The sequence below is a fragment of the Spinacia oleracea genome, chromosome 4 (assembly GCF_020520425.1).
Source record: "Spinacia oleracea cultivar Varoflay chromosome 4, BTI_SOV_V1, whole genome shotgun sequence".
Taxonomy (NCBI): domain Eukaryota; kingdom Viridiplantae; phylum Streptophyta; class Magnoliopsida; order Caryophyllales; family Amaranthaceae; genus Spinacia; species Spinacia oleracea.
This window is the reverse complement of record NC_079490.1, coordinates 28,181,009-28,193,254: the sequence shown is the minus strand read 5'-3', so window position 1 is coordinate 28,193,254 and position 12,246 is coordinate 28,181,009. Positions and strand designations below refer to the sequence as shown.

Here is a 12,246-nt window from a genome sequence, read left to right as displayed (position 1 = left end):
AGTCCCAATTCCCGTCGCTGGCTTGCTGTATGGCGTGGCATATGGGCGCTAACTTCATGCCACAACCATCGTTGCACTCGCCCTCCCCTACCATCGCAACAAGCCGTCCCGCAAGCCTGCCAGCCTCACCCTCGCCCTCCTCTCTTCGACTTGCCAACACGTGCGACAAGTTGTCCCAGGTCGTCGCCCATGCACACTAGGCGTGCGGACAACATCTCTCGCCTTGGGCGATGTGCTTGCTCATCCATTCAAACCCGAAAAATCCAAAAAAAAATCCGAGTAGAATAATAACACGATTCATAATTTCATAAATTTAACAAATCCAATCGTCAAAAGTTTTGAAAAATAATTAAATTAGGGCAATATAAAATTATTTCACAAATTCCAATTCATGAAAACATTAAGTTAGGCTAACTTTATTCGAAAAATATGATTGAATCCAATCAACATTATTTTCAAATTCTTAGACAAATTAATTCAACAGTTTAATATATTCCAAAGAATTAAATTTTAGATTTTTATTAAATTATTGTTTAGGTGAACAATTAAAATTAACGAGTCCAATAAAAAATTTAATATTTTAATTTTTAAATGAGTCATTTACCAATGAAAACATATTCCCCTACTCACCTAAGCTTAGTTTTCGATCAGCCAACCAATCCAATTAATTTTCGATCTAAAATTACTAAACTTTAGGTTTTCTGGAATTAGGGTTTATAAAAAATTAAGAGCAAACAAATTAATTTATTTACATCATAAAATCAATATTTAATTATTCACTGATAAGCAATCATAATTAATTTTTAAAGCTTGAATTGTTCAAGAATTAATAATCCATAAACCTAAAACCCTCGAAAATTCCAACATAGGAGCGAAATTTGGGAATTTGTTGGCAGTGTTCGAGGAATCTTGTGTAGAAAGTCGTTTTAACCCAACATGCACTAAGGAAACGTCGAAATCTGACAACTTTCGATTCTGCAGTTTTTCTACGAATTTATCCAATAATTTGATTTTTTAAACGAGAAACTCCGAAATTAAAACCATTAATTCCAATCATATTAATTCATGAAAATTAAATTAAGACAGACTTAAAACATGAAACTCTTATACCACTGTTGGGATTTAATGCTAATTTAATTAAAAATGCATAAACAATCATCAAAACCAAGATCACATGTAAAAGTATGGATTGAATTAACATACAGTCGTAGCGTGTACTCCCACTTGCCTCACGAACAAGAACTCCACTTGCCTCACGAACAAGAACTCCACGTTCGGATCCGCCCTGGTTCTGTTAGCTTAGAACTTTCACAAGGTATTTTGGTTACTCCCTCCGTATTTTAAAAATAGATACACTTTGACCGGCTTATAGTTTTAGGAGAGTAAGTTGAATATATTAAAATAAGATGAAAGTGGGGTAGTGGGTGAATTATTTATTATAGTGAAAAGATGATGTGATCAAGTTTGGGACCACAAGAAAGAGAGAAATATTAATATAGTGGGATGTGGGGACCAAAACATGTCAAAAAAGGAAAGTGTATTTCTTTTTAAAATACGATCGTTTAAGGAAAGTGTATCTCTTTTTAAAATACGGAGAGAGTATGAAGATTCTCACTTGGAGGCACACTGTGAATTAGGGTTCCTTGTGTGTATTCACCTAGATGGAAAACAACTAGGTTAGGTTAATAAAACCTAGGGACAAAAGCAAGGGTTACTGACCAAAGGCTTGAGGCCTTGACCGGCCACGCCAGCCCATAAGCAAGCAAAGGAGCACGCAAAACCGTTGGGTTGTGGGCCGCGCCCAGGCCAACGCACAATTGCAGCATTGTTGCTGCTTGCTGGCTTCTCGCACGCGCGCATAGGCTTTGGGCCGCTCGCTTGCACGATGCAGCACTGCATCGCTCATGGGCGCGCTTGCGCGTTTGGCCCATGGGCTGCAACGTTGCTCGTCGGCCCTTCGTATATGCGCCTAGGTCCTTCAACCATTATATCGTATAGCACTTGATGGTCCAATGTCGTACAATACCATTGTTCACGGCCCAGCATACGATATACGATTAGGATTCAACGATTTATCGTAAATTAATGTTTTCTTTATTAAATTCCCGATTAGCCATTAAATGAATCTCCGATTAATTTAATCCGACGATCTGTTCCGATCACTTGATATTATTGAATTAATTATTCTGTAACTAATCTAAACGTTGTATTAGACCAATGCACCTTGAGTGAAAGACATATTTTCTTCATAGACTTCCATTAGAAGTAAAAGAATTAATTCTTATGTACTTGTGAGAAAATGGGGATATTTGGATAATTTTAACAACATATGGGTATTTAATTGGTGAATTTTAAAAAAACCTAAAAGTACAAATTTGGATTTTTCTAGTAGGCCACTAGATTTTTTGGGTTTTTCTACGTTGTACCCCTTGTAGTTCATTGATTTCTACGTTGTACCCAAACGTTTTAAGTTTTACACATTGTACCCTCATAATTGCAAAACTTAACCGTTTTAATCCTTGCCTCCAACCCAATGTTTACAATTTCCTTTATATTTTTTGATAATCAAGAATGTTCTACATTAACATTGGGTTAACTCGAGATTTCTTTTATGGAATTGGACATGTAACTCGATATTACGAATCTTCAACTATCCAGATGATCGAACCTCAAAATTAGGAGATACAAAGTGTTTTATATAAGTAAAACTATAAGGGGGTGTTTGGTTTAAAGATGTTCGAGGGAAAAAGAACATTTTGAGTTAAATTAGAGGTTTGACCTTTTGAAAAACTTGTTGAAAATGTTTGATTAAGAGAGATTTGGGTTAATAAGCTAATTGAAAGTCTTCTATTTGCAAAGTGAGTCTTTTAAATAGTTACTCCCTCCGTGCGGCTCCGTATTTTAATATGCGTAACACTTTCTTAAATCGACCGTATTTTAATATGAGTTACACTTTATATTTTTGTTCCCTACTCCCAACTATATTAATTTTTCTCCCCTACTTATGTTATGGCCCTACACTTTCTCATGTAATTGCATTTTGCAAGTTTTCCTTTTGTAATAAAAAAATATCCACGCATTGCATGAGAAGGGAAAATAATTTTGCGTTAATCTATATCTGATTTTTTTTTATAATTAAATTTAAAATAAAAAGCCAGATGAATACGGATATATAAAGACCAATTTGTAATCCCACTTTTACACCATTTATGTGCTGCGCATCATACAAAAGGTAGAAAAAAAAGTCCACCTCTCTTTAGCTATATACAATCATGAACACTTACATGAGCAAGTTCGAGGCAAATTATACGGCACTTACTCCAATCACATTCTTGAAAAGAGCTGCTATGTCTTACGCTGACCGAACATCCATCATATACGGCGAAGCTCGGTTTACCTGGCAGGAGACTTACGATCGCTGTCGACGCCTCGCTTCGTCTCTCCAATCCCTTGGCATTGCCAAAAATGAAGTGGTCAGTTTAGCTTATTCCATTTTTGTTCATTAAATTTTACATTTTACATTTAAGCCCGTCTGTGTGTAATTTAATTTTTATTAATATGTTATATTCTTAGACAATTATCATCTGGGTTTGTTAATTGTAAAAAATCTTTCGATGTTTAAAACTCAAGGGGAAAAGGATAGAATATTCTCAGAGTAAATGATACGATCGAGCTCATCTATAATATACTACGGAGTAGTAAGATAAATTAAAAGGCCAATTAGTAAAATGTCAGAAAAAAATTTATATGATAAAATTAATTCATGTATATAAAAAGTTATATAACACGTTTACTAATGCATCAATTATTAAAATCTTCAATTATCAATTGCTAAAGTTTATAAAAGTTGATATAAGGGCGGAAGCGGGGAATTATTGAACCCTCAAATAAATCTATATAATAAGATGATTATAACAAAATTTCATATGATTATATTTTCTTTTTTTAAGGATCAACTAGTATTTGGGTCCGGGCGATATCCCGGGTTACTACGTTAATAACATTTGCATTTATGTATTTTTATTTTGGTAATGATAACATGAAACATGTCATGTCTTAGTGGTAAGACTTTATTGTTTAAACACGAGGTTTGGAGTTCAAATCTTAAGCAAATCATATTTCCCATTTTTTCCATGTATGTAAGAATCACATAAAGTGAATGACTTATAAGCAGAGTGCCACGTGTCACATAGATTTCTTTAGAAACGCCTTTTAATATATAGTATAGATTACAATTTATAGTCAAAGTAAATTATAAGTAACAAAAGTCAAATAGTGTAATCTAAAAAAGAACGGAGGAAATATGTAACTAGCAAAAACACAACAAATTGAATAAAGAAAAAAAAATGGGTGATGATAAAGGTCGCAAGTTGCGACAACGTTTAGTTGTCGCAATCTTACGTGTCGGAATTTAATTGGTACACATAGGCGCCACGTAGGGTATGCGTCATCAAATTATTTTTACTATCAATTCAATATTTTTACTATGAAAATATGTAAATAAGGTATTCGAGATAAAAAAGTAACCATATTAGAATATTAAGATTTCCCTACTTTTTTTTTTGAAACATGTATAATAGATTATATAAGTTAAATATTTTAGTTTCCAATTTAAATCATGACACATAAGCATGCCATGTCATCATTGTGACACGGTTTAAAGGTCGCATGTTGCGACCTTTATCATTTTCGAAATTTTTTTTGTCTTTTTAGCATTATTGCTATCGAACTTTATGTACTCCATCCGTTCTTGAATATTAGTCTTTTTCCATATTGAGTTGTTTTTATTTGTTAGCTTTTTTTGGAATATTTATTTATTTGGTCAACATTATCTCCTAACTTATAAACATTCAAATTACTCGCTTGTTATTCCCAATTAAATATTTATCCCTATTACATCCCTTAATTGTTTATCTCTCCTACCCATATGAGTTAGGTTTTAATGAAATTTATATGACAAATATATTTAAGTTGGATTATTTTAGATTCCAAAAGTGAATTAACATTAAAAGGCGGATAATGTGCTTTTGATATTATTAGTATAGCTTCGACCACGGATAATGTAGTTCTTATAAAATGTGATCGAAATGTTGTTAGAAGAGCATATGATCGGGCTAAGAAGGCTAGGCTGAATGTGCTTTAGGTGTGTTTTTTTTTTTCTTTTTTTTTCCTTGTTTTGTTGCTTGTATCTACTGTCCAAAAAAAAAAAAAAAAATAAATAAAAAAATAAAAGGCGGATGTAGTATTACGTATGACACTGTATTTTTAAGGATGATTACATGGTATCGTTGTTTCATACAACTTCAATGAGTTAGGTGGTTAATCGATATATTATATTGTAAATACAATTTTCATAACGGCATTATTAGTGTGTGTTAGTACTTGTTAAGATGATTTTAATGAGGAAAACTAGCAAAAGTATTTCAATTCGTTAATGGGACAATTTTTCGACGTTTATTTATTGAGAGAAAAGACAACAGAAAAGTAAAACAGTAGAGATACATGAAAATCATATTTGTTACAGTGTTACAAAATTGAAATAGGAGACACACTTGTTATTTGCGACCTTTTTTTTTTAAATAGGAGACACCTTTACAATTTTTAGTAATTTTTCAACCCCCTATCTAATTAAATAATGTATCTAATTTATTTTATAACCCACTATCACATTAAACAATTAATTTCATAAACTCCCAACCCCACACCCCTTCAAAATTTAATGGTCCACACTTATTTTACCTGATTAAAATATTTATCCCAATCCAATTGTTTTATTATTTTATTTCATTCAACTATTATTTCTTAATATCCGTGCCTGACCAAGTGTGTCTCCTACACAATACGGATGGAGTAGTTACTATGTCATAATGATTTTTGTAGTTAATATTTGCACAACTATTAAAATAAAAGTGGGAGACTGTATAAAAAGTGGTTGAATGTAATAAGATAAAAAGGGTAAAAGGTGGGTGCATCTTTGTATGTAAGAAAATAAAACAAAAATAACGTAAGAGAAAGTGGATCTAAAAATAGTATAAATCACAATGTAAAAAATATTATGAAACTCACTAAAATAAAAAACGTAAAGATCGTTTTGAAACGGAGGTAGTAGAATCGATCTTTCTAGTTTTCCACATAAATCGTAGAAAAACGTTGTAAATCCAAATAATCTTACTTTTTTTTTTTTTTGGTAACCAATAATTTTCAGTATTAAACTAACCAAACTATATTGTACCGGAAAATTTATTTTCGCAGTTTACTTTTCCTGTTTTCCATATATTTTCCAACTAATTAAAATTTCAAATACGCTATGGTCTTGTTCGGCAAAATCAGCAGTATCGGTAACGTTCATCGTTTAAGTACGTAGCAGGAAGTTGTTAGAGTGGCGGTTAAAGGTCAATAGTAGCAGGTAACTGTTAGCTGGCAGAGTAGAGGGTAACTAGTATGCATGTTTGGCAAAACTAGCGGTTGAGATTGTAAAATACAATAAAAACTATTTATATTGCTTAAAACTTTATTATAATTTTATCAAACGATACCCGCTACTTTCAAACGCAATTACTTTTAACGTTTAACAAAAGTTACCCAACCGCTACCTCTAACGTTACCCGCTACCATACCAAACACTTACAAATTTTACAAATAGCTTTTTGAATAGGTAAATGCTACCTGCTACTTCAAACACTACCACTGAACACGCCATATGCCTAGAGCTGTCAAATCTCAACCCGAACCGTTGAACCCGCTGTGTTAATCCGATTCGTTAAGAACCTGAACCGTTAATAACCCGTTAGTTGGAACCCGAAAACTAACCGAACCGATAACATTCAACCCGAACCCGAACCGTCTCGAAAATATTAAACCGATTAAGACCCGATACCCGATAGCAAACCTTCATGCGTCAACCCGAAACCGTTTCTACCCGAACTGAATGGACCCGAAAATTGTTAATGACCCGATTTATTTCAACCCGAACCGTTTCAACCCGGGGAAAACCCGTTCACAACCCGAACTGTTTCAACCCGAACCGTTTACAACCCGAACCGTTTCAACCCGGACCGTTTACAACCCGAACCGTTTACAACCCGAACCGTTTACAACCCGAACCGTTTACACCCCGTTTAATCCGTTTAATTCAAACCGTTCATAACCCGCCTCAAAAATAAGTTTTGTACTTGAAATGTTTTCCTTCAAACCAAACAGAGCCGAAATGCTAAGATATCAAATGAAATAATTCGTAAGTAATTGTACTTCTTAAACCTTTATAAACCAAAGATATAATTCAATGTGCGTTGTTTAACCGAGTATTCGAACTGTTGTTTATCAACCGACTAAGTAACTAAACATGTTATCGATCATTTAACATATTGTTCTTTATTAGATGTATTTCCAATATAGCTATATTATTGTATAGTTATAGTCTTGTAGAATTGAATGTGCACTTTTTTATTGACTCGTATTCAACTGACTAATCGTCTAATCGATCATTAAACTAAATTGATCTAATTCAATACCTTATAAGCTTATAAGCTTAATTGTAACCTAAGAACTAATCGAAAAACTATGCTATTTTAATTGAATCGACTTAATTCATTAACAATTGAACTTGTTTGTCTCGTTTCGTTAATGAACATGTTAGTCTCGTTGTTGTTTAAACCAATATGAATATATTACAAACTTGTATTTACAAATTTTACAAATTCATTACGTATTAATTCATCATTATCGATTATTAATTACAACGTTATTAATATTTAGTTCATCAATACATGTTTCGTAATACTCTGGCATGGTGGGGGAGGGCATAGATGATTTTGATTCCATTTGAATAATTTGATTGGTAAATATTACATGACATAATAAAAGACATTGACTGACTTTTCTTAATTAAGTTTATGAAATTAATTGGATAGTGAACATTACTACATTAGTTGTTCGTCAAAAAAGAAAATAACATTAGTTATAAACCACGTAATCAAACTATATGACCTCTTTTACATGTCACTTTGCTTTTATAATGTAGATATTGTAGTATAAACGTATTGAAAAATGTGATTTTAGTAATAACTCGACATTGTTTGTAATTTGTATCCGAATTGATCTGACTAAACATGAAACCGATCCGATATGAACCCGACCCGATTACAATCCGGCTAAACCCGTTAACAAACCGAACCGAATCGACCTGACCCGACAACAAACCGACCCGATCTGACCCGACCCGGTATGAACCCGACCCAATCTGACCCGACCCGGTATGAACCCGACCCGATCTGACCCGACCCAATCTGACCCGACCCGTTATGAACCCGACCCGATATGAACCTGAACCGATTTGAACCCGACTTAACCCGTTTATGACCCGACCAAATATGAACCGACCCGATATGAACCCGACCCGATACGAACCCGACCCGTTATGAAACCGACCCGATACGAACCCGACCCGATATGAACCCGTACCACATAACCCGAACCCGAACCGAACCGTTAATTTTTCAACCCGACCCGAACCGAACCGATAGCAAAATAAACCGATTTCAACCCGAACCGATGAACCCGAACCGAAACCGAACCGATGACCCGATATGATATGCCTCATTAATAATTGTGAGGATTTACTTTCCCAAATAATATCCTACTCTATTCCAAGGTTTTTATACTACTAGGTTGTATTGATTTGTTGGGGTTTAAAAAAGTATTACTCTCTCCGTCTCAAAAGTATACTGATGTTTTCTATTTCGAGCATCCCAAATTTATAGTCTTGTTTTCTTATTTGGACATTATTTTTCCCACTTTTCCATACACGCAATATATTTCACTTTCCCACTTTTCCATACACTTTCTCACGTTCTCATACACTGTATTTACTTCAAGGGTATCTCCGATATTGACCACAAGAGCTCCGGGGATTGGATGAATAGAAACTCAATTGTTGTCTTTAAGCAATTGAAGGCCAACAAAGCCACCTTGCTTTTGTTGTAAAATAGTAAGGACACTTTCATACACTTCCTCACGTTCTCATACACTATATTCCACTTTTTACACTTTATCATACACTATATTCCATTTTCACATACTCTTTTTCACTTTCTCATATACTCCGTACTATATTCCACTTTTCTTAAAACCCATATTTTTATGTCAAATAAAAGTAAAATTTTGGGACGGAGGGAGTATGAAATAGATGATTTGAAATGGTATATCACATAATTTAACACATTTCCAATTTATACTCTTGTAATTAACCTGCCGGCCTGTATCTGGTTCCTGAAACTTGTCAGGTATCAGTATTGGCCCCAAATATACCAGCTTTGTACGAGATGCACTTTGCAGTTCCAATGGCAGGAGGTGTTCTGAACACAATCAATACTATGCTTGATGCCAATGGTGTGAAGTCAATACTTGATCATTCAGAAGCTAAGATCCTGTTTGTGGACTACGAGTACATCCCTTTGGCTTATGAGGCGCTTCGTCTGTTAAACGTGGATCCAAAACGTTCAACAACAAAACTGTCAGTTGTTATTATTGGTGATTCCACAAACAAAAATGGAAAACTGGAAAGCTCAAAAAAGCATTTGGAATATGAAGAATTGGTTGTTAAGGGAAATGTAGATTTCATGGCAGTGAAGATTGAGGATGAGTGGGATCCTATAACTCTTAGTTACACATCCGGTACGACATCTTCTCCAAAAGGAGTGGTATATAGCCATCGAGGTGCTTTCCTTGGCACCTTAAGCCTAATATTAGGTTGGGAGATGGGAACACAACCAGTTTACTTGTGGTCTTTACCGATGTTTCATTGTAATGGATGGACCTTCACATGGGGGATTGCTGCTCGAGGCGGGACTAATGTTTGCATACGCAACACAACTGCATCTATGATATACAAAAGCATTGCACTACATGGGGTCACCCATATGTGTTGTGCACCGGTTGTGTTAAACATTATTCTGGAGGAGCGCAAACAGCTGACAACCCAAGTTCAAGTTCAAGTCCTGGTTGGTGGATCCCCACCACCGGAGAAACTGCTAATAAAGATGGAGGAGCTTGGGTTTTATATAGTACACGCTTATGGACTTACGGAAGCGACAGGAGCTGCACTAGTGTGTGAGTGGCAAAAGAGGTGGGACAAACATTCACATGAGGAACGAGCACGGTTAAAGGCACGTCAAGGGATAAGCGTACTAAACATAGAGGATTTAGATGTAAAGGACACTGTAACAATGCAGAGTGTGCCTAAGGATGGGAAAACTACGGGGGAGATAGTAATACGTGGTAGTGGAATAATGAAGGGATATTTCAAGAATGAGAAAGCAACTTCTGAGGCATTTGCAAGTGGTTGGTTCCATACGGGAGATGTAGGTGTCATCCACCCTGATGGATATATACAAGTTAAAGATAGGTTAAAGGATGTGATTATATCAGGTGGCGAAAATATTAGCAGTGTACAGGTAGAAGAGGTCATTTATCAACATCCAGAGGTGTTACAGGTCGCCGTTGTAGCTATGCCTCATCCACGATGGGGTGAAACCCCTTGTGCTTTTCTGGTCGTTAAAACTGCAAAACATCATACTGTCACCGAAAATGATATCATCACGTATTGTAGAAATAATCTTCCCCATTATATGGTGCCTAAGAAGGTTTGTTTTTTAATGGATCTCCCTAAAACTTCTACGGGAAAAGTTCAGAAAGGAACATTACGAGCAATGGCAAAGAATATTCAACTGCCAGATTTCAACAATCATCTTCAAATGCCTCCAAAATTTACATCCTCGCGGCTATAAAAAGACTATGATGTTCGTGGGTTAAGCTTCTTTCATTTGTGCATCAATATGTTATTTTTCTTTTTTTTCTTTTTTTTTTTTTCATTTTATTGGTTCAAACTCTTAATTGCTTTTGTCAATTTATGGAAAAATTAAATTATATATTGTGTGTTTTGTAAAGAATTAATGTTATAATATGAAAATAATACTTCCTCCGTTTTAAAATGTTTGTTACGTATTACTTTAATATTGTTTCAAAGTATATGTTTGTTACATAAAGAATCTTTCTGTTTATAAACTTGTTACTATTATTATTTTTTGAGCCAACTTTTATTTCTAATTGGTCCAACTTTTCAACTCAATAAATCTCATGCAACCAAAAGTCACATTATGACAAGTTAGCAATCTGTGTGATTTTTAATTATTGGTTCGTTTTTATAACTAAATTTGTTGTTTTATGTTGTCCAAAGCCCGCAATTTTTTAAAAATGTTCGGGTCGGGCTGGGCCGGGCCCGAAACACGGGCCGACAAATTCTGCCTAAAACCCGGTAATTTTCGGGTCGGATCGAGCCATCGTTGATCAGCTCTATAAATACATAACCATTAATAACATTTCACACGGCTTTTTCACTATCATTCTTACCACCTAAAAATCTATGAACATATCATTTCTCCCAAAATTCATTTTTTTTATGACATGCTAAAATTTGCATTAATTATTTCATCACTCGTTCATCGAAATTAATCACAATTCGTCCCTTACGTGATTGCGCCGTATTAAATGCTAATACATCCTTAAATCCAGCGGCGGTGCTAGTAAGGGTTTAGTGGGTTCAACTAAACCTTTACAAAGCTAGCTAAAAAAAAATCAGGCAGATTTAATTAAAAAAAACAAAAAGAACAAGTATTATTTAACGCGCTATATGACACAAATAATAAGGGCGCTGCAGTGATTTTGGTTTTACTAATCAAAATAAAGGTCCGCGGTTCGAATCCCTGTAATGATTTTTTCGGCTTTTCCTTTTTTTTTTCTTCTAAAATAGTTACTCTTAACAGCCCACGACTCTAACAGCCCCCAAGATCCCCAATTCCTAAGATTCTAAAACCCTAACCCTAACTCTACTCTCCTCTCTTATTGAGAAAGATCTTTTTTTTCTATTTAAAGATGATGATGTGATAGATGGCTTTCAAAATATGAAAACTCTTCAATTGTAATTTTTTTAACGTTATTGTAATAGAATATGTGCCCCACGAATTATTAATTAGTTGTAATTTGGATTTTGGATTTTGGATTAAGATTTTATTATATGCGTCCGAGTATTCCGAACCCTTAACGAGAAATTCCTGACACCGCCACTGCCTAAACCCAAGGAAAAAACATGTGCTCAAGAAGTGGGGTAGCCTTCATGCTTCGTACGGTGCCCAACAGAGTTGCACGACGTGTGGAACGCATTCATACAGGGTAATCATATAGGGTAGCGTA

General features: G+C 34.8%; 1 protein-coding gene across 2 annotated transcripts; it reads left to right on the top strand.

Moving 5' to 3' along the window:
- Window positions 1-3,197: 3,197 nt before the first annotated feature.
- Window positions 3,198-10,982, top strand: LOC110787826 (trans-cinnamate:CoA ligase, peroxisomal-like). 2 transcript variants are annotated; one of them, XM_056827489.1, is made up of 3 exons: window positions 3,336-3,473; window positions 8,875-8,986; window positions 9,282-10,982. In XM_056827489.1, exon 3 carries the CDS (start codon window positions 9,321-9,323, stop codon window positions 10,782-10,784), a length of 1,464 nt encoding a protein of 487 aa, XP_056683467.1. In that variant the 5' UTR covers window positions 3,336-3,473; window positions 8,875-8,986; window positions 9,282-9,320; the 3' UTR covers window positions 10,785-10,982. The 2 variants fall into 2 exon arrangements, with proteins under 2 accessions (XP_021848161.1, XP_056683467.1); XM_021992469.2 differs by lacking the exon at window positions 8,875-8,986 and having other exon boundaries at window positions 3,198-3,473.
- The last annotated feature ends 1,264 nt before the right edge of the window (window positions 10,983-12,246 follow it).

Coding starts and splice junctions, on each gene's coding strand:
- LOC110787826 (XM_021992469.2), top strand. CDS start 3,273: ATGAACACTTACATGAGCAAGTTCGAGGCAAATTATACGGCACTTACT. Junction 3,474..9,281: donor GCATTGCCAAAAATGAAGTG/GTCAGTTTAGCT, acceptor GAAACTTGTCAG/GTATCAGTATTGGCCCCAAA.